This window comes from Mugil cephalus, chromosome 17 (assembly GCF_022458985.1).
Source record: "Mugil cephalus isolate CIBA_MC_2020 chromosome 17, CIBA_Mcephalus_1.1, whole genome shotgun sequence".
Taxonomy (NCBI): Eukaryota; Metazoa; Chordata; class Actinopteri; order Mugiliformes; family Mugilidae; genus Mugil; species Mugil cephalus.
This window is the reverse complement of record NC_061786.1, coordinates 1,809,785-1,833,399: the sequence shown is the minus strand read 5'-3', so window position 1 is coordinate 1,833,399 and position 23,615 is coordinate 1,809,785. Positions and strand designations below refer to the sequence as shown.

Below are 23,615 nucleotides of genomic sequence, written 5' to 3'. Positions count from 1 at the left end.
GCCATTACAATAAACAACTTGAACTGCAGATAAACTATTAAACTAATGGCCTGGCTAATTAAGCAGTCGCACATTTGCACAAGACACTAATTGTATGCTGAGATAATTTAGCCAAATATTTTATCCACTGAATATTATATGTAAATTGGACATGTACATTTTATTTATTTTACGTCTATGTCCTGTTCATATACCTTTTTCCTTATCTCGTAACTACTTGAAGAAAATTATTTCCCTGTGAGGTTCAATAAAGTGATCTTGAATCTTGAATTAACTCGGCTATATAAGTAAATGGAGCCGCTACCTCAATATACTTCCGAGTTTAAAATAAATAAATAATTCTGATGTCTTGTATGCTTTATGAACCTGTACTTTTTGATGCACCAGACACATTAAGTGTATTTGCACCTAATATAGGTATCGGATCGCTATCGTCGATACCAGCGTGAGTTTTACTTAATATCAGATCGGAAAGGAAATTGGTGGTATCGAACATCTCTACTGACTGCGCTGAATTGCTCTGGAGGTGTATTTGTGACTGACACGTCTTCAAAACCAATCATTGCAGCGCAAATATTACCATTTATGGTCAATTTAAGCTTTCTAAAAGTAAGTGTCCTATCGCAATGCGGGGACTTGAGTCACGGCGGAATATCAACCAGTCGGTGCTCGAACGTGCTACTCGACAACCAATTAGAAAGCCATACGGTAGATATTTTCTTTTTGTGGGCGTACTTCGTGTTTACTCCAATCACAAGCGCAACCGAGTCAAGGTTGGTTTCAGTGCAGGAAGGAACCGAGTAGCTGCTGCTGTCACTTCAAAAGGTACGACTGGACTCGGAGATAATGCTAACTTATTAAACGCCTTAGCTCGTTCTGACTGCTGTTCTGCATGAATGCACATAATATGCGGCGCGGAGGTTATTGCATTTTAGCAGGCAAAGCTAGTTAGTCAGTCAGTGCAGCAGGTTAGCCCATTCTAAAACCCAGGCTGATCCTTCATCACTTGACAGCTTAGCATCTAGCTGCTAGCTCGCTAACATTCACTCAGTACTGCCAGTGTAGACCAAAGAGCTGCGTCCTGCTTTCCCCTTGCCCCTCTTCATCTGCGCCTCTCTGCTGCTTGGATGGGCGTGATTCCTTTCTGGTCGCGAGCTAGCTGCTGGCCTAGTGTGAAACGCTAAAATAAGCCGAATGGACTCTGCCCGAGGAGTGGTGGGATGCTAGTTTGGGACGTAGTTGGGTTCGAGGATGAAACCTCACAAATACTTAACTTACGCCATGTTCAAAACGAAGTGCGCACACTACCCAGCTATTTATAGCAAATACAGGGAAAGTGTTCCCTGTTCGGTTAACTGACATGTTGCTGCATGTGTTGGTGTCCAGAGCAGACCATGAACAGTAACAGTAGATAGGGGCATTCGTGACAAACCACGCCGATAACAGTGCCCTTAGACTTACAAAGACTTCAGTGATCCACAAGGGAAATTATTTGGTCACACTAGCTTAGTTGCAGTAAAAGAAACACACTTAAGAACCACAAGTACAAAGATTGATAACATAAAATAGGATTAAAATAAAATAAAAGCATTAATTAGTACAATAAAATGGTAATATAAAATAAAAGCGAGGCAAGTGAAGCAGGTTTTACAAACGTTCACATTCTCATTGTGTTCAGTGTAGCCGAACTGTTGTCGAAAATAAATTATGCATACGTTATGGACGTTATGGATGTTACGTTTTAGGCATGCGCACAGGACTTCGGCCATAGATGGGTGCGTTTAGATAAACAAAGTTACCACCAATCTGTTATTTGTCTCGAAAACTCCATGCCCTCATTTCCACCCCACTAACAGGTACGAGGGGGGCGGGGTTCAATGTGGTTGATTACATCACCACGCACTACAACCTCATTAATAATCAAAATTTTGCTTGTATTATGCAATTGTACATACTCACAATATAACCCTGTTTTATATATCTGCTCCTGCCCATTATTCTTTTTATTTCTTATATTATCTAATTTATGTTGTACAATTTTACTTTTTTAGTGTTTATTTTTTACACTTTTTTCTAAGTTCTGTGTTTTCTGTGCAATGATGTAACCGGAGTCAAATTCCTTGTATGTGCAAACATACTTAGCCAATAAAGCTGATAATGTACCTGTCTGACAATGCCAAAAACTGAACATATATAAACTTTGCAAAAGATGAGGATGAGATGATTTAATAGGAGATTGAGTTGTTGCATTGAACTACTCTAGACTTGATGCAGATTCTGCTTTATAAAGTGCTCTGAGTGTCAGAGATTCACTTGAGACATATGTTTGGGTGTTTAAAAACAAACAAGCTAATAAGCATTTGGAATAAGGCCAGGGCAGTGGCTGCCTGATGCTATGTCCTTCTGGCTTTTGACTACTGTGACAGCTGCTGCTGAATGCCAGCGAGCAGCTGTGTGGTGTGCGCACGTAAGGGGAGTGTGGTTATGCGGAAGACTTTTTCTCAAACAGAAAAAAAAAAAAACTGCCCAAAATGGCCACTTAGTAAACTGTCTGGATTGTGAAATGGTGTGTGAGGAAAGGAGAGCATGTGAGCTGACTATCTACTTATAGAGAAGGAATTGTATTTGTTGAGTAAACTTGTGCAACATCAGACCCACAGTAGAGATGTCATGCTACTGATGAGCCATTTTACTGAGACTCATGGGAAAGAAATTAGTAAAAGCATCTGCAACATGCGTGAGCTGTTTCGAAATATAGGAAACGTGTTGTTGCAGGAAGTTGTGCTTAGCTAGTTCAGTGCATAGAAATTAGAGAACCAAGTGTTGTTGGCAGGATCCATCACAGCAGGATTGAGGTACTAAGAGTAGTACCGCGGGCGTAGTAACAGTAAGAGACAGACTGTTTTTGTAAATATTCTGTCTGTATTGAAAGGATTTAAAGGTTACTTTTGGATTTTTTTCTTTTTTAGAAGACACACTGTGTCTTCTCTAAAGGCACTGTGTGTCATTCATTCATTCATTTATTTTCTGTTCTCTGGATAGCTGTGGGGTTGCTGGAGCCTGTCCCAGCTGTCATTGGGTGAGAGGCGGGGTACACCCTTTCCACTCTATAACAGGGCTAACACAGAGAGAATACAACCATCCACACTCACACCTATGGCCAATTTAGAATCCCAGATGAACCTGCATGTCCAAGTAACATCCACATGAATGCCAAGTCCAAAAGTTTTTCAGCAGAACATTGAATTGTCACCGAGATGGTCGATGTTATTAACTTCTATCCTGTTATTGGTCATTAGCGTGGGGCATGTAGTGCTCTGGAAAAGCTATGATCTCATGCCAATGAGGCACAGGTTCAATTCCTCAAGATAACTACTGTGGAGTAGTGGTTCCTGGGTGCGGTCGACCTGAGGTTGCAGCCCACTGCTGCAACTGTACACAGTACTGTGTGCACAAATGGATGGGTCAAACAGCAGGAACATAATTTCCCATGGAGGCTTTATACATTATCAATTATTATTATTAATATTTCGCCTTACAAAAAAAATGTGATCTTGTAAGGAGTTGTGCTGGTCAACTCTTTTAATGTGCCAGTCTTAGTCCACTGACTGGTTTTCAATTACAGTATGTTACATTGTTAGGATGTTCAGAACATTAATAAAATGACCATATAAATCAGAATTCTGTTACAAATCAGATGACATCCACAGTAAGATTCCATAACAACAGGGGAAAGGAATTCAGCATCCTCATGTGTAACTCCCTTTGGCACACAGTTCATTGCATATCATTGCATTTAGGATGTTAAATATAAACTTATCTGTGGAGTGGGCATCAAGTGCTGCAAATAAATTGAAGTGTTAATGTTATGGATACCAAGGAACACTGATAACAAAACCAACTGATTAGAAATACTTAAAGAACTTGACTTTGTTGAGTGGAGTATAGTAGAATGGAAGAGACTACACACATCAGAGAAAAACGCAATTAGTGACAATTTGAAATAAATACCTACCTTTACATGGAGATTTTTCGGAGAGATCCCTACAGTAAGCAGGAGATATTAGTCATAGGAAGACCATAGAGTGAAATGCTAACAGAATTAATGTTGTGTTTCCTCAGCCCAGTTGTCCATCCAGCACCATGGGAAAGAAGAGTCGAGTGAAGACTCAGAAGTCAGGCTCAGGAGCCAGCGCTGTGGTTTCCCCCAAGGAGATGATGAACGTCATCGCGGAATTGTTGCAGAGTATGTTCCATCACCCACATATGCTCCTAATAAAACACCTAAACTACCCACCAGTGATTCAGAACTTTGGAAGCCACTTGGATTAGTGGTGAAACTTCTTCTAGCAAACTCAAACAAATCCGTTTTCCTTTGTTTCCACTTTATTTTTAGATATGTCATGACCTAGATAACACACAAGTATGTCTACCTTTACTGTCTTTTCCATGCAGAAAATCTCTTCAATGTATGAATTTCACATTCCAGCCAAACAGAGCTATCTAGATGGTGACTCGCTTATATAAAGGCTTGTTGGAATGTGGAAGGTTTGGAGCAAATGTTGAATTGTGATCCAGGTTCAATCCATTAATTTTATCACAATGAATTTGCTTTACAAAGCTAAAACAGCAATATTTTTTAGCACACTCAAAATAATGAAAAGTGAAAAATGAAAAGTATTTTTTGCTTTTTATATAGAATGCAATGAAATTGTGAGTATTTGTTGCACATTGCTTTAAAACAAACCAATGCAAACATACGTAAAATACACAGTCACGCAGTCATGTAGTTCAGTTATAAGCAAATCAACAAATTGTGCTATGTATGGATTCTGCATAACTATTTCCCTAAAATATATAATACAGGCCTTTGAGATACACTAAAATAAATGTGGTAATATGATATATGATACTTGTGTCCCATACTTTGAAAAAACGGAAGAAGAAAAACAGAAACAGAAGAAATTTAAAATAAGGTAGGGTATTGTTACTGACCAATTCGTTTCTGATTCACAGGGTAGATATTTCAGTTTGGAAAAAAAAAAATTTAATAAAGCTTAATGTTGCGATTTGTGTTGGAGATTTATGTTTTGCATGGTATTTTACCTCCTATTGGCACTCCATGCATAGGTCTTTGCGTTTGTGAGGCTCCTCTCTATCGTCATAGTTTTTTAATCCCAAGTGCTGCCACACATCCTCTCAGTCCCGATGGTGCTCGCAGAGTCGTAGCCTCCGTCATGTTTGGGGTCTGCCTCACAAGTGAACTAATTACTCATTTACGACTGTTAATGCTCTCGTCATTCAGGTGTGTGCAGCTCTATGTTAAACCTTGGTTGTTAACAATCAGCATGTTTTCCCAGAATGCAGCAGTGCAGCACCCTCTGCTGGTAAGGAGTGGGAGGAGTACATCCAAATCAGAGCCTTGGTGGAGAAGATTCGCAAGAAACAAAAGGGTGAATTATGATCACATTATGATTTTTCTTTGTCCCACACAATGCAAAGTGATGAGCAATATCAGATTCCAATCATTGCAGAGGTTAAGAGAACACCAGACATGTGGTTTTCTTGTTTAATTTTTGCTATGTGTGTTTCTTAAGGTATGTCCATAGTGTTTGAGGGAAACAGGGAGGACTACTTCCAAGATCTGATGTCCTGGGCTCAGGAAAACGGGGCTTCCCGTGATGGCTTCACCGTGGCCAACTTTGGGACAGAGGGCTATGGCTTGCGGGCTACCAAAGACATCAAGGTGCTCCTCCTGAAGTTTTAAAGCAATCAACACATTGAGCCATGCATGTTCAGCCCACACAGACCATGTTAAATGCTGTGATAAATATAACTTACCCTTTTCCTCTTTTCATGTGTGTTTGTGTAGGCAGAGGAACTGTTCCTCTGGATTCCCAGGAAGATGCTGATGACAGTGGAATCAGCCCAGAACTCTGTACTGGGTAAGGAGCTTAGATGATGAGTATGTAACACCAAGCCAAATCATGTAGAGCTGAGGGGAGAATGACGAGAAAAGTAGAATGACCCAGTAAAATGTTTTCAAAGTTAAACTCAAGGATTTACCTGGTAACATATTACATCAATCTGTAGACTGAAGGTTATACAACCATTGTTTCGATCTCAGATCTTCACTAACAACATGGGGCATCGGTTTATGCATAATTTCATCAATTCACGACCTTGAGGGAATGTTGGATCTATTTACTTCTACTACAGATATTTTGTTCTATTTAGCGCAACATTTCTTCACCTTAAGGGGTGTTAAACCTGTGCAACAGCAAACACCAATATTTGCTGAAAAAAAAAAAAAAAAAGAAAAGAACTAAATTAAACATATAATAAATAAAATGGCCTGTCAGCCTGCTGCAGAACAAAAACAAAATAAAATGGACAGCAGCTACTAGAAGTCATACATAATTTGATTTGGAAACAAGTCAGTTTTTAAAGTTGGATAAATGGCAGCCATGTCTGCAGCCAACTCTGTCTGCTAATTTAGTCTCTTGGGTTGTAATGAGTCTGTTTGGCACTGATATTCTTTTGTTAATATTATGTGACGCATAAATATAATGCACCTGCAGAAACAGTGTAAGTGTAGTGCAACTGAACATCTGTTCATTTAAAAGCATTGTTGCTGTTTACGCTCAGGTTTACTCAGCAAAACGTACAGATAAAAAGCAATTCCTTTCTCATAAATGGTACAAAAATGTATTGTGATTGTAATCAATGATGGTCAATATGAATATAAAAAAATTGGGACAATGTTTCAGGCTATATCACTAAGCCTTAATAACATCTTGATCTTAGGTCCCCTGTACAGCCAGGACCGGATCCTCCAGGCCATGGGCAACGTGACACTGGCTCTCCACCTCCTGTGTGAACGGGCCGACCCCGCTTCATTCTGGCTGCCATACATCCACACTCTTCCTCAAGAGTATGACACGCCGCTGTACTACCAGCAGGAAGATGTGCAGCTGCTGCTGGGAACACAGGCTGTTCAAGATGTCCTGAGCCAGTATAAAAACACAGCACGGCAATATGCTTACTTCTACAAACTCGTACAGGTAGGCAGATACACCACACAACACACAGACACATACTTAATGTATGACCACTATACATAAGATAAGATAAGGTTTTTGTCACATGCACTGTTGTACAGTGAAAGGTATTATAGTACCTGCAGTCAGTATTTTTTAAAAAAGTACTACAGTAGAAACAGTAATAATTCCACACAACACATAAGGGAAAAAATATAGGTATTAATGTATAACTCATAAAATAAAATAGAAAACAAAATATTGACTGTGAACTTAAAGAGGTTAGCTCGTATATACATGAATTACATGTGTTTTGTCACATGTCTTTATAACAAACCTTTATCAGAGTTCCTGTTATGTGATCTTTACTCTGGCTTTTAGTTTTTCTTTTTAACTGGTTTGATGAGTACATTTTAAAGAAACACAACAGATAATTGTGAACCTAGTGTGGAATGCTGTTGTCACTGGCCAGGCAAAGAAAATCTAAGCCTTGAGTACCTCCGGCAACTAAGAATGATACTGAAGTGTTTTAGAAAGAAATCCTCAAAACCCTAGCACATTAAAAACAAATATGCAAAATATGAGTCTTTGAAATGAAAGTTTGTGAAATAAAGTTATTCTTTGAGACTGCATTTGTGATGATTCCTCAAACAGTGGTAAGCACAGTACAAACCAAGCACTCTTATCTGTGCAGCTGATCAGTAATGGATTAAACTGAAACCTTCATCGGTTAATTACTGAGCAAATCACACTGCAAAATGAGAACAGTAAGAAGCCTTATGCTGTATTGTTATTTTTAAAATTCAAGCAGAATCTTCTAATCTATACCCAGCATTTTGTGGCCATACATTAAAAGGACTAAGGGACTGGTATGAAGAAAAACCGTGATATGTTTTTCTTTTTTAAGAGTATGCTACTAGGCTGTCACTGGTATTGAAGTTAGACATGTTAGGACAGAAAAGGACATCTTGTGGTCCTGAAAGGTTCAAGTGATTCTGGCCTCTAACAGGTTCAAATGTAGAATAGTGAATAACAATAGTGAATTATGAAATATCTTATTTTTTTTATACAGACACCCGCTGTGTACAGACAGCTGTTCTGTCCCATTTATAACTGTTCTATTCAGTAACAGAAGCATGTGGATGTGTGTAAACGCAGCACAGTTCAACAGACATCATAGAATATGATATATAGTAGTTGAAAATTTGAATCAACTGCTGGCTTTAGCTGGATATATTTTATGAACCGCCAACTCATAGTGAAGTTCAGTCTACTCCACCATGACCAGGAGGGGGAGGCATTGAGCCAGAATGTAGACCGAAAAGAATCCATAACATCTTAAATTAGGAGAGGCGTTAGAGACGGAGCTGAACTACAGATAGACTCATCTATTGTCGTAACTGAACTGAGGATTACGGTCACTGATTTTGGTTGCCACATAAACTTCTAATCACAATGCGATTGCAAAGTGATTTCCATATCAAGATCAGCAGTGCCCTTTTAAAAAAATGTGGAAAAAATATTCAGTTTGTGAACTTTTAAAAAATGATCACACAAAGACTTTTTCTGTCCAGTGTTGTGCAGCAACAAAATTGACTTAAGATACAGAGACAGTGATTACATGATGAAATATTGGTTAACAGGCCCAGACAACAGATAGTGGGATGGTAATCTCAAAATATGCTAATGCCCCATATTAATCTGAAGCATAGTGAAATGCTAGCTCAGCTTTGATCACAACTCTTCACAGTCCTTCTATCTGAAGTCTGCCTCTTCTTCTGATGTGAATGAAGTAACAAAAGAATATTTTCTCAGATAATTAATTCTTTCTGTCTGCAGCTCTGTGTTTGTTTTAATTAGCTGATGTACAGACAGGGAAAATTAATATATCTGTGTATGGCAGAATGGTTTCTTTCAGACTCTGTACTGTATTGCCTCTTTGGATACTGTTAAGTTATTTAATCTGAATACAGGGTTGAATACACATATTTTCAAAAATTTGGGGCAATTGAAGACAAATGCTGTCCTTTTTCCTCTTTGGAAATGATTGCATTGCTCCCAGAATACAATTGTAATATTATAGTAATTTCAGTGTCTATTGCGTTTTAATTTTTTTTCCACAACAAGCTGTTGCCTTTCTGTATCTAAATGAGTCTCACCTCCTCAAAAGTGAAGCCAAAGCAGGTAGAGCTCCCCCTAGTGACTGGCTGCAGTATAGGTCATCAGCTCCACCTCCATATTAGTGGATCAAGTATAATTTCTTTGTGCAAGTTTTGTTTTAGTTGGTCACTGAGACATAATGGTGACCACCGGTCTGCTCTGTAAAGCGGTCCCAAAAATATATACAGTGTGTAATCCAACATTTCTTTCTAACTGGTGGAGGTAGAGCAGAGCATAGTATTAATTAAACAAAAATGCGAGTGAGTCAGGAGAAAGTGTGGTTGGGTCACTGATATCGTGGCTGTGAATGGTTCGACTCTCAGACTGATGGCGCCGCCCATATCCTGGGGAAAATAGCGTCAGTTTGGTCAGTGCAAGGAAGTGGGGACACGCCGTCCATATTTATATACAGTCCATGGCCTGAGCAGATGGATGATGAGATTTATTATTTTGATCTTTTTGTTTGATTGTACAGAGGGTTCCTGCTTCCACATGTAGTAGTTGTCTTGATAAACATAGCCTCTGAGCTATGGCTTCCTGAGGTTACTTCAGGCTGCTCAGTGAAGCTTCCATTCTGTCTTTAAAGGATGATAATGCCTCCTAAGACCTACCATGAAAAGGCTCTGTCTCTCACACTACCATCACCGCCACCTACACACACTTGGTCTTTTGGTGTGTGATTCAATTTGAAAAGTTGTGAGAGACAGTCTCCCAAAATGATGACGTTAAAGAGGCTTGCTGGTCTTCTAAAGCATGCTGAGACCTAAGCAGTACATACTTCTGTAATCCTTCAGCAGTTTGCCTTTGCGGTTGATTTGTGATTGCCTTTTGTTTCGGTTTTTGCCCAACAAATATTAAAATAAATATTGTGGCTTACGTAGTTTGAGAGTATCATAACTACATCAGAAGCGGCTTTCTCTACGTTATCAGGAGGGGGGATTTTTTTTTTTTTTTTCTCAGACAAACAAGCACACATTCCTCAGGGTAAAATAACATGGTCACTTCATATTTCACCTCTGCATAGCTGCTGAGTGATGACATTGATTCATCCGTCCAGGTTAGCACAGAGGATCATGTCAAGTAGAACCAAGTGACCAGTTGATGTATTGACATCAGTTCATATGACTGCTAGCCAATAAATGACAAGAAATTACAAGCAGGGAAAGAAAGGCAAAGAATGTTTTTCAAACACTGTCAGCATTCTAGAGTGCGTGTAGCAGAGAGTTATGAGAGTTACTTCAAATGTTCTGCCCAGCACACTGGCAGAACTATAATCATAATCAGATTTTTGAAAACGTATTAAATATATTGTATTGGTCAGACCCTAACTAAAACAAATTCTGAATAGTTTGTCCCTGCAACTGAAAAATACCCACACACCTCAGCCACATCGTGATGGCTTTTTTATGGAGTTGTGTATACACAATGATTGCAACATAGAAACTATGAAATGTCGTTTCCCCCGCTGGAAAGCGTATAAGTGGAGAGAAACCAACAAATGCCATAAAAAGGGGGGGATGTATGTGTGACTGGTCAGAGATACATCCAATGCACAGGAGGAAAGAGGAAAGAAGAAAGAATAGGGGATGTGGGGGGTGGGGAAAAGCAAGAGAGAGAGGCTTTTTTTGAGGAAGGTACATTAAGGTCAATTCGATTCAAAGCCAATGTGACAAGCTAATTTTCCAGCCCGGTCATCTGAGGAGGAGGGAGAGGAGGGAGGAGCAGGGGACAAAACAAGGAGGTGTGTGTGTGTCTGTTCATGCATGTGTGTGTGTGTCCGCGCGCTTGTGTTAAGAAAGGAGATGTATCAAAGATGAGAGGAAGGGACACACACCTCCATGAACCCTCCTCGCTCTGTCTCCATGTCAAGCCAAGTACAACACAGAGCTGTGTGTGTGTGTGTGTCTGTCCTCTTGTATAACTCCTTCTGTGGGGACAGAAGTCTGTTTATACACTCACGCTGTGCGGACTTATTCCCAAAAGCACGTTGTGTGATCACTTTGGTATATGCAGCCATGTGGACGTCAGTTACTGTTCCCATATACTGACTTGAGCGGTAATAATCTGCGGTTTTGAGGCACCAGCTTTTTGCTAAATGTTGCGCTCAGATATTTACTTTCATACATTACCTGGAAATGAGATCTTATTGCGAGTGATCACTTGAGGTGCGTGTGGAGATTCTTTCTGATATCAGAGGTGAACACGTGTATAGCTGCAAACTTGTAATCGATCACCCAGGAGGCACTTTAGTAGCACCAAGTTTGAGCAGACCCCAAATCTTATATAATAATAAAAGACTTGCGCTTTTGTTAAAAATTTACAGGTTATCCTCTGTCACGAAGACCTTTAACTAAGTAAAGCACATGTTGTTAGTAGATGTATTTCTGATGAACATAGCTGTGCTCACATTGTATTTGCAGTTCCTACTTCATAATAAATGTCAACTTGGTTTTTCACCCAACAAAACACTTTGCAACATATTAGCAATGATTTGATGATGATTTTGTATTATTCATTCATATGATTGCTGTTTATAGGTTGTATTAGCTGTAACGTAGTGCAGAATTCCCATGAATGTTGACCACCATCTCAGTTTTTAGTAGTATATTATTTTCAAATATTACGACATTGCTGTCAGTGTGTCATAGACTCAGTCACCATTGTGTTACGTTGCTTGACTACACATAGTGACCAGTTAGAGCACTGATGAACCAGAAGACTGCACATAACTTTGTGTGCTCTGCTCCACTTGTAAATGCATCTGTTAAAGTGACTGTGAGATAGTCAGAGCCGCTAACTACCAGGAGCAGACTGTGACTGTACTGCATGTACATACATAATGTAGACCGTTACAGTAACATGTGTGTACTTTTCTTTTCCATTTTACTGAAATTTGAAACGAGCTGCCCAGCCCTACATCTAATTCTAAGCAAGAAAACTAATCTGCGTACATCCCCAAAACTGTTCCTTTCTTTTACAGCGAATTGCAGACTCATACACAGATTCACTGAACAGTGGTTCTATGCTTTCATACGTCTGCTTGTCTTTGTCTTTACCGTGTTCCTTCTTTCTCCTCCTTTTCTTCATTATGCATTCCGCTGAACTCCCCTCTCTCGCCCTCTCCCACTCTCTCTTTCTCTTCTGCTTGAGCTCGGGACAGTTTGCAAATAGCTCTGGTAGGTGGCAGCCGTGGCTTTAAATCGAGAAACTAGTGGCATCCATGGACGCACACGCACACTCACACTCACACTTTCGCACTATGATTCAGGCCCAAATTGATGAGGCAGATTTATGACGGCTGCTGGCCACAACAAATTAAGTTGACAGTGATGTATGTGGGGGGTCGAGTGTCACGGCGCACTAACCGACCACACACACACACACGGCCCAGTGGTGGCCCCCTACTCCCAGTCCTTCTTGTTAGGCGTCCCTGTCAGGCAGCCCCCCTCCAGCATACCTGCATAATGAAATCCCTCATACTGATTTGTGTTTTTTCCCCTCTCCTTCCCTTTTTCCTCTCGTCCACCTTCTCTCCATCCCCAGACTCATCCTGCCGCCAGCAAGCTACCCCTGAAGGACAGCTTCACATTTGATGACTACAGGTCAGTGTGTGTGTATGCAGCCATCTTCCTCTACATATTTCTGCAGAATAATAGTTTAGCTGTATTACAGCTTGGTTCATATTGTACATAGATTTAACCCTTTTTTCCTCTTTGTAAAATGAATGTAGTAGTCTGGTGATTTGTCTGTCATGTTAGTGAAAATGAGAAAAATGAAGATGAAATTCTCCTAACCCAAAGTTGAAAACATTCACTCCACATATAAGTTGGGCACAATAGACAAAGAGTGAGTGATTCTTTCCCTTAAAAGCAGAATTCATACCTACAGGCTCAAAATATAACTACACATCAGATCCACTGTGGTTACAGGTGATGGGGAGAAACGTGAACAACGTTAAACTCAAGCTTAGAATGCTGATGACACAATACCACACAATCTAGAAAAGACATCAGTCGTCTGCTCACATTAAGCACTCTGGAGTATTAAATACTCTGCACTGATGACACAAGTGAAAAATGTACAGGTGTGGAAGACTTTAGATCACAAAGCAGATGAAAGGGTAAAGATGCAGTTAATGTTGGGGAATTAAAGGAATCATTGAGAATGTGTGCATTTATCGTGGTTGTGGTACCAGCTATGGAGATCTGGCACTGACATTTCTATGTTCCCTGATAAGTTTAGACACTGATCAGTGTAGATGAGTAACAGGCATCTAAAAATAAGTGAGAGAATAATGGGGACAAAACTTTTGTCTCCACCATAGTGAAGTTAAGAAATGATGAATCTAGGTTTTCTTTTGTTGTAAACCAGAACTTTCCCACTTATTTGATCAGAGTTGGTGGGACACACAGGACTGCCTGCATACTGAGCAGGGGGTCATAATATTTAGCCTCAGTGTATTTTTGTGGGACTCACCCTCAGTGATTAATTCAATTAATCACCAAGCTCATATGGACGGATCTGCCAAAGGCCAGCCGGGAAACAGAGAAGATAGAGAGAAAAGAAGAGCAGGAGAAACAAGATAAACAAACTTCTGTCATAGATACATACATCAAGCTGAAGGAAACATGTAGGGTCTAGTAATATAACCCGATATAATATATTGGTGTCCTAAATGTCCTAAAAGTGTCACTTTACTACACACAGACTCATTGCATACAGACTCATATCCTGCTTCATCACCTACAGTTTTAGTATCTCCATCTTCTTTCCTTCTCTCCTTATTGGCTCTTTTTGCCTTCGCTCTGCCTTCATCTCTTTCTGTCTTCTCCCTATCTCATCTGATACAAGCCCTCTCTCCGTATAGTGAAACCAGTGTTATATCTGTTGAACTCTCTGTTGTTCTTCTTTTGCCCTGGCTCTTTTGATCCATGACCGTGGAGTAACGAGCAGTGGTTGGTTGATTGTGTGTGACAGGTGGGCAGTGTCTTCTGTGATGACCCGTCAGAATCAGATCCCTACTGAGGACGGCAGTCGAGTCACTCTGGCCCTCATACCCCTCTGGGACATGTGTAACCACACGAATGGACTGGTAAAGTCTACATTGCATGCACACGTACAGACATGAATTGAAAATGAAGAAAATCATTGTCTTCAGTTGAAGAGCTCTGGGTACTGTCGATAAAATTACACATGCTGTTGCAACATGCTTTCACTATAAACAGGTGATTAAAAGTAGCTGTCAACTTGCAGATCACTACTGGCTACAACCTAGAGGATGATCGCTGTGAGTGTGTGGCACTGCAGGACTACAAGGAGAATGAACAGGTGAAGAGACAGCCTATTAACTCCCACAGTTTCATCTTTGTTGTGTATGCTATTCTCTCAGAGTCATTCCCATTAGTTGTTTTCTTCTGTAAGTACTGTGTATTCACATTGACTGTTTATAAAGACACAGTCTTTACATGTTGTGACCTATCACATTCTTATAGGGCAGTCCATAAACACGTGTATTAAAAGAACAAAAACAAACGTATGCCCCTCTAAAAGGTTACACGATGTGGATAATTTGGATCTCGCCATCAAGATAGGTGATGAAAATGGTGTTGATGCCGATGCTCTATTCTTCCTGCAGATCTACATCTTCTATGGTACCAGGTCCAATGCTGAGTTTGTCATCCACAACGGCTTCTTCTTCCAAGACAACGCCCATGACCGAGTGAAGATCAAGCTGGGTGTCAGTAAGAGTGAGCGCCTTTACGCCATGAAGGCCGAAGTACTGGCACGAGCCGGCATCCCAGCGTACGTCCAACCCTTCCTTCCTTTTGTCCACCGCTTCCTTTTATCTGCACATACAGTGTCTGCTCTCTTCAACTAGGCCTGAAACAGTTCACACTCAAGTCTTTAATATGGGTCAAGGAGAGCTTAAGGCTCACGACTAAATCTTTGTACCTTTCATGTAGCAGCGCTGCACTTTTGTCTTCCAGCATGAGATATCTCAACCAATTAGGCCCCCTTTTGGCATAATTGAAGCACGTAACATAAATGTTGCAGCAGAAGCCTTTTCTTTTTTTCCCCTCCCACCCCACCAAGTATCAATTTACCATCCGCTTCAACACTTTCATCACCAAGAAGCTTAATCATTTTATCATTAGCCCCTTAATTTTATGCAGCATTCTGTGCTCTGCATTTTTAATCAGATGCCTTTAATCTCTTATTGATGACAGTCTAAATCTCAACAGTGGAAATTAAGTGAAACAATCCCCGTTGTTGCCGGGATGCTCTATTAAACTGACAGATATGCTCGTAGATCATTTTCAAAGGAAAGAGCAACAGATTCTGTGTCGAGCCTCGCTGACATGTTGAGTGGCTGCTATCATCAGACGGTTTTTACCACATGCAAATCACTCCTTTTGGATATTGTATGTGGAAATAAGAGCAGCCTTTAAGCCCACAGCAACATGTTCCACCAGGAGTACAATTTGCTGAGCTGGGTGCTCTATTGCTGTTGTACCACTGGACAAAGGGATAATTTAATATGAGCAGCAGGGAGGTAGCTGTAATGCATTTGTGCGGTGTAATAATGCCGACCCGGTGTTACTGATCACCACATCGATCACTCTGCTGAAACAGGAAAATATTGTCACTTATGGTCTAATATACACTCTCTTTTTTGTTGCACTGCTGACTTTCGCAGTCCAGATGTGTACTTCAGACTGCGGCATTATCATAATTGTTGAGAGAGACATAAGAAAGACAAGAATTTGATCTTAGAGAATGAGGTATTCTGCTGGTAGATATGATGTTCTCAGAGGTTCGATTTGATTAATGAAAAATGCAACTAATGCAACTCTTGAAAAATGCACAACACAACATACCTATTGGTCTCAGTAATACTTTACAGCCACAGTGGCACATCCACCTATACATGCACCAGTGCCAAACACTGCAAAGTGCTCTGGGACACTTCTGCATGTTCCCACTGGTTTCATGGACAACCCGCTCTACCTGCTGAGACACAGCCGTCCCTTAATGTGTGTGTTGTATTATTGGATTAACATATAGGTTTTATTATTGGGTTGTATTAAAAAAAAATGTTATAAAAAGATTCTTTTTGGATGCAACACAGAAACATACACATAACACAGTTTATAGAGGCAGTAAGAGCAGTTTGTGGTGGTTCTGAAGCTGGAGAGTTGGTTGATTAGATGATGGAGCATGATGTAGCATGTTAAACTCTGTTATTAGATTATTATTATATTAAAACTATTTCCAACTTGAGTTTTAGTAAAGCTTACAGTAAGTATCTAAACTGTATAATTTTCTGTCATTGGTAATAAAACTTTGAGATTAACTGTAAAAAAAAAAAAATATGTGGGCCTATAGATTATTTTCTTATTTTGATATCATGAGTTCATGATTTAAAGAAATAGTTGACTACTTTTGGAATTCAGATATCAGCCTCATGCGTATGGGATGAATGCAGAGCTTGTGTCATGATGTGCAGAGGTCAGCTTAGTCAAATGATTTCAAGAAGTATTTGGTTTCTGACTTTGTCTAAAGTGTGCATGGCAAGACATGTAAAGCTCTCTAAATTACTCGTTTTTTTTTTTTTTTTTAAACCATTACGTGAACAGACCTCTAAGAACAACAGCAACTTATAAAGTTCAGGCTTTCTTGTGGTTACTAGTTTCAAAAAGTAGAACAGGAGATAGAGCCTCCAGCCACCAGGCTCCTTTTCTATGGGACTGGCTCCCAGTTTGGGTTTCAAGGTTAGGCTTAAGACTTTCCTTTTTGATAAAGCTTATAGTTAGGACTAACTCACTTGACCCTGAACCATCCATTAGTTATGCTGCTATAGGTGTAGGCTGCTGGAGGACATCGCATCATACACGATCACTTATCCTGTACTCCACTACTACATAGTACTGCACTATTTATGCATTCATGTGCTACTAGTCTCTGGCTTGTCATTAAAACACTGTCTCTCTCTAAATCTCCCTTCCCCCTTTATTTCTGTGAGTGTCTCCAACCTGGAAGGGTGTTTTTCTGGTCCGCAGAGTTTAGTTTTTCTCATCTGTGTTCCTTGCCCCACCATCATTCCCACTATTCATTGCGTTAGTGTGTGTATGGTTGGAACCTGGAGACAGTACTATGCACCTTGTGTTGAGTTTTCATTCCATCATCACATAATTCTAACCTAATCACAGGCTTATTTCTTGCTTGTTGACGTATTGCTAACATGTCGTTCTATGCTGTTGTGTTTTCAGGTCCTGTATCTTCGCTGTGCACTGTAACGAACCCCCGATTTCAGCCCAGCTCTTAGCCTTCCTGAGAGTCTTCTGCATGACAGAGGGTAAGACACTGACAGATAACACCAGCATAAACAAACACACACATGCACACAACTGGTTAAAACCAGCAGCAGGACATTCCCTGTGGAACCTCTGAGCCAAAAACCTGGTAGCAACAAAGCATGCCACATTTTTCGACTCCCCTTGGAGACTGTTGTCAAGCGACTGCTTTCTCCACAAGAGACAGAGAGGAGGTGGAGGTAGAGGAGAAAGACAGGGGGAAGAGCAAGGCCTGTCCAATCCCGAGCTGGTTAATTGATCAAGGCAGGCCACCAGATGTGTGGAAGGAGCAATCCACTGTGGGGTTTGCAATATTCATCGGCATGTATGCAGAAAAGCACCGGTGTCATAAATCCCCAGTCACACAAGGCCACATCCTCCTCTGTCACAAGACTCATCTTCAGGACCTTGCTTGATATATTATTCACATTTTTGCTGCATGTTAATTTTTAACAGCCCCGATGCCTTTGAATATGTGTGTGTGTGGGTATCATCTCTTGCACGCACGTGTATATGTGTGTCAACATTTCTTAACAGATGTGACATGATGGAATGTTGTGCACACACAACTGGGGCGCTGCAGTTCTCTTCTTTCATCTTCCAGCGTAACATAGCCAAGTTCAAGTGCTCAGATCAAAGGCAGCAGGATAAAGGAACCAGCACTGGTCCAGAACACAGGCACTTTATGACAGAATTGTAAATGCTGATCTTTACCAAAATAATGTTCAAAGTTCAACCAAAGAATTTTATTAGTGCAAGGCTTTCTAATGTGATCTCAACCAGCCACGGAATTATCTGCTAAGTAAATGCATATCCTTTGGGATTCCTTACTCAATTTCAGTATTTTTAGTTTAATAATAACTTTTTAGTTTAATAATTCCATTTAATTTTAATAATAAAATTGACACTCAAAGATCTGTAATCAAGGATTACTGGTATCCTAATTATTGGTGATAACTTCTAAATGAGATTAACGCAGATGTTTCTGTTTCACTGAGATGACACTAATCGCCTATTCACATTAATACTAGGGCTGTCAAAAGATTAAAATTTTTAATCAGATTAATCACAGGGCTGCTGTGGATTAATTTTGATTAAAATAAGAGTTGACTGCTTCTTATTTACAATGTTGCTGCAGCTGGGAACTGATCACTCTTTTGGGGATAAGAGTAGAGCAGTTCTGGCTGTATTCTAAAATGTTTTACCTTGTAGCGTGTTCTGTACTACTCACTTGGATTCATTGGTTAGCTCATTCACATTTGACACTGCCAAATTAGGGCTTTCGTCCTACTGTGCTAAGCTAGGCTTAACATGATCCAGACACACAGATGGGACAGCACCTCTTCTGTCTCTGGGTCACAAATACTTGAGCACTTTGGCTTCTAGAAACCAAGCGCTGGGAAGAAGATCTGTTAAGGACTGGTTCTGGCTGGTTGCATTTTGGATTAGGTCTGTTCATTCTGGTTCTGTTTATGTTGTCTAGTATGCCTGTTCGTTTAGGACTCATTTTTGGGTTTTGGCCTCTACTGTGAAAGTAAAGAGGTGTTTCAAATGCCTGTGTAGATCCTCAGTTATTTGGCTTATTGTATATCTGTGCTAACACAAATGCAACTGGACTTGCTGGAATCTTGAATATCTTAAGAGTACATGGTCAGTGACTGATTATGTGTGTCATTGATCAGCATCTCTCTGTGTCATGATGGCTTGATGTAAAATGGTTGCTTTCATTAGTCAGAAGAATATAGCATGTTTATCTGTGTTTTATATAAAGTCGGGTTGTTTTGTCAGTGGGGAAACATATCTTTTTTCCTTTCTGTATTCTCTCATGCCTTATGAACCAATTCATTTTACCATCAACTCAAATATTCATTTTTTTGCTAATGGTCCTGGACATCTGGTTTCATTACAGAGGAACTGAAGGACTACCTGCTTGGAGAGCGTGCCATCAACAAGATCTTCACCCTGGGCAACAGTGAGTTCCCTGTCAGCTGGGAAAACGAGATCAAGATGTGGACTTTTCTCGAGACTCGAGCTGCTCTGCTGCTCAAGACCTACAAGACCACGTCGGAGGTCAGTCTAAGTTTGATTATGTTGAAAGTTACAATTTGGGGTGCATGACCTCAGATCAATTAAACAGTTGTGTACATGTGGTAGAAAGCAAAGGCAGGAGCATGCATACCTATTCTGTTTGGGCACAATTGCAAACACAGTCGATGGCTCGTTATGATGACAACTAACTTACATTAGCCTTCTGCTCAAACCCTGGCATCTTTTCTCCCTTTTTATTCGCCACTTTCAGGAGGACCGCTCCATGCTGGAGAAACCAGATCTATCTCTTCACTCTCGCTTAGCAATCCAGCTTCGTCTGGCTGAGAAGCAGATCCTGGAGAAGGCGTCAGCCAGTGGTCGGGAAAAACGCTTATACTTTGAAAAGAAGCTGGAGGAGGGTGCTGTGTTGCCGCACTATGAGGAAAGCGATATTGCTTTGCTGGAAAACACCGACGCTGATGCAAAGCTTCCTATTATTCTGCGCAAGCTGGAAGAGGTGGAGGAAGGGCAGGAGATCCAGGTGGAGGAGCACAGTCACCTCTTGAATGGCGAGAAAGCAGTCTATCAGATGGGTATAAGTGCTAATGGAGAGAAAATGCTCGAGGAGACTCAGAAGGTTGGCAAAGATGTTGATCCAGCTTTGGCATCTGTTGGAAGTTCACACCAGAAAGGCCAAAAGAAAGTGGCTAACCTAAGTGCCAATCGAACTGAAGATAATCCCAAAGAGAACAGTGAATAAATATTCCACTTAGTGCCACAGCCCATGCTATTTATTTATTTTTGTGTCTCTTAAAGGACTCAGAAATATAGAAGCTGAAACAAAATGTCAGTTGAAAGTCATTGAACTTTTCCGACTGTATGTTCATCCAGCGTGGCTTTTCTTAGTTGACCGCTGCTGAACTGTCTCTCAGCCTTTTGAACAGAGGTGGTTTTGATTGACATTAACTTTTGGTTAAGTTTTAATCGTAGGTTTACACTGAAACTGACACTTACAGCATGGGGGGAAAAAAGCAAGGGGGGCAGCACGGAACAGTTTCAAGCAAGTAGTTAGGTGAAGAGAAGAGAAAAACAATTAGGTGAATGTTATTTCCACAGAGTCAAAATTGCTCTAATTTTGTGAATTGGTTGGTTTATTACGGCAGTTTGACTCCATATGTGTCCACTATCTGTTAAGTCGACAATCTTATCTGATGGTGCATTGTGGGGTGTGCCTCCTTTGTCCAGTTACATAAGACATGAGACTAGCTGATGTTAGCTGTCACGGTTCAATAAGGCAGGCTAATGTGGAAATGGTTTTGCTTTCTCAATTAAAAAGATGTTTTAAAAAGTCATAAATTTTTATGAATGTACTCTGTAGAAAAAGGGTGTGATCACTGTTGTTGCCCCTGACAAAGCCATAAATAGCCCTGAGAAGGCGATGAGACACAGGAACATGTTATGTGAGGGTTTGCAAGCTTTTTGTTCAGCTGCCTTAAAATTAGGCAATCCCAACATGAAAAACAAGGAAGCATTATTCCTAGGTTCTTACTCTCTGGTTGCAGTAGGGGTGACCCCAATAACTCTACATGCTTTAATACTGAGTCATTGGACGTAATGTATAGTTTCCATCACAATTGCAATAAGTTGTATCATTTTACCTCATTGTGTAGGCTCTGGACATGAGGGCTGGCCGTATTTTACATTCTACGGGTGCTTTTCCGCTAGTTTTTAAACTCCAAAATAGTAGTTTAAATGTAAAATGAGGAAATGTAGTTGTATAGTAGATTTAATGTTGCCTTAGTACAGGTTTAAATGAGTCCAGTTCACATAAATCTGTATAAACACAGTGGCACATACAGTATGTGTGACAATATCTAACAGAAAACTGCAGTACTGCTGTACCAATTATATGTTGGTGGTAGCAATCTAGGAAAAGAACCTGTTGTGCAACCTTGATGGTATCACCAGGGTTGTTCAATCAGATCAATTCTATGGGAAATTATCAGTGGAGATCCCCTGTGTGGGTGAATTGGACTCATTTTAACCTTCCCTTCTTTTCTACAGTCTGAACAGAATCTCACACACTCTCGCCTCCGTACGTGATATGATACATGATATTAACTTAATATTGGTGTCTGTCTTGACAGTGCCACTGTGAGCTTTCTGGTTTCGTTTGGCCCCACCAAGGAACAGGTACATGAAAGCACTGCTGAATCCTTCCTGCTGTGCTGACATGAAAATGGTTTTCATCCAGTAAATTCAGACGGTGCTTCTCTGTGATGCTGTAACGAAGAACCAGCTGCGTGTACTGTAGACGACAGACAGTGTTTGTGCACTGGTTCTAGCATACTTCACTAGCACCTGATAAACCAGACAGATTTGAATCTAGATATCCATGTCACCGGTGCAATTTTGGTGGGAAAAAAATACACTTATGAATCTTTTAAATATCAAGGAGGAGACACCTGGCAGCGTCTTGTTCTGAAGGATCAGTTATCTTTTAACAACTCAGATAGTAAATTAGTGTGTAGGTTTGGAGAACCTATTGACATGCAGTAAAATAATAATTTAAGGTGTTGAATAATAAGACAATTCATTTTAAAACACCAAATAATATCATTTAGATTTGCCTGAGCTATCTAAAAAAGCACCAAATATCTACACTAAAACAGCAGAATCAGATTTTTCTGGCTCTTTTACTTTAAAACTGCTTTACAGTTGTCAGCTTCACTGGCAGATTTCTGTCTGTTGACTACTCATTTAATTGACCTACTGAACTACTGTAAATCTCTGAAGTTATCTCCTGTCCCATTGGAAGTTGTGCTCAAAGTGGTTCTTGATTGACAAATTGACACATTTCAGCTATTCCTGCTGAGACTTTAGCTTTTTAGCAAAGATGTATGATGAGCATTGATTAGACAGTTTTTCTTTAAGCGTATTGAACATCTTTAGAAACAGAAATAAATGCCTTGGCTTTTTAGTATCAGCCAGCTAATTGAGTTGGGGTCACTCCTTGTTAACCTGCAGAGTCATGTTGTTAGCCAACAGAGGCTTGGTGGTGGTGGTGTGAAGATTACCACCACGTTCCTCTCCTTGTCACTTCATTTAGTAAGCTGACCCAGAGGTCAGAGCACTTTGTACCACAGCATGTTCCTTTTCTGGATCTCATTTGATCTGTCACTTGTCCTTTTGTGGCTCCAGCACTTTTCCATCATAAATCTGTATTTTTATGCAATCGTGTATCTTTAACAACCTTATTTGTAACATTCTGTCTGTGTGCTGCTTTTCTAAACACATCTGTACTGTGTGTGTGTGTGTGTGTGTGTGTGTGTGTGTGTGTGTGTGTGTGTGTGTGTGTGTGCGCAAGAGTGTGCAAGAGTGTGCAAGAGTGTGCAAGAGTGTGTGCAGGTGTGTGCAGGTGTATGTGTGTACGCGTGTTATTGAGAAACATCTCCTAGCTTTAACCACAGACTCAACAAGTCCTGGATGAGTATGGGGTTTGTTTGTTTTTTTCCAACTGAACCTGACTCCTCACCATCTCCCATTATGCAGCGCAAAGGAAACGTGTCCTGACGCTATCATCATCCAAACAAAACAGATTAAACTTCATCCATTTCTCAGCTCTTGTGTGTAGTGTTGTTTTTAAACCTGAAACCAAGTCCTCGTCTGTCTATTGTTCCTCCTCCATCTCCTTTTGTTGGGGAGTAAAAGGTTCATTGAGGGTATTTCCCTTTCCTTGCCCCCTGGCCCTATTAGGAATTTATAGAAGAAACATTATCTTGAATCATTTAATTCGAAGCAATTAAATTTTGAAGTGCTGTATTTATAATTCATGGCTGTCTAAGATAAAACCCCTTTAATCCTTGAATATATTATTATAATGGGCACTGGGATGGGCAGTAGAGTGTGCGGCATGTCCAGTATTGTTAGTACTCGCTGTGTCAGTGCAGGGAATAGACCCGGGACCTGCACTCTCAACTAATCCTGTCCTATGAATTATAAACCGCCATCCATATTAATATAGAATGGCAGT

The 23,615-nt window shown here is 40.3% G+C and overlaps 1 protein-coding gene across 2 annotated transcripts; it reads left to right on the top strand.

Annotated features, from left to right (window-relative positions):
• Nucleotides 1–738: 738 nt before the first annotated feature.
• On the top strand, nt 739–23,202 carry setd3 (SET domain containing 3, actin histidine methyltransferase). Of its 2 annotated transcripts, none has more exons than XM_047611366.1 (13): nt 739–825; nt 4,123–4,246; nt 5,361–5,453; nt 5,598–5,746; nt 5,873–5,945; nt 6,808–7,064; nt 12,744–12,802; nt 14,178–14,292; nt 14,454–14,528; nt 14,836–15,002; nt 17,471–17,556; nt 19,464–19,624; nt 19,854–23,202. In XM_047611366.1, exons 2-13 carry the CDS (start codon nt 4,144–4,146, stop codon nt 20,340–20,342), a joined length of 1,827 nt encoding a protein of 608 aa, XP_047467322.1. In that variant the 5' UTR covers nt 739–825; nt 4,123–4,143; the 3' UTR covers nt 20,343–23,202. The 2 variants fall into 2 exon arrangements, with proteins under 2 accessions (XP_047467322.1, XP_047467323.1); XM_047611367.1 differs by having other exon boundaries at nt 784–825; nt 4,128–4,246.
• The last annotated feature ends 413 nt before the right edge of the window (nt 23,203–23,615 follow it).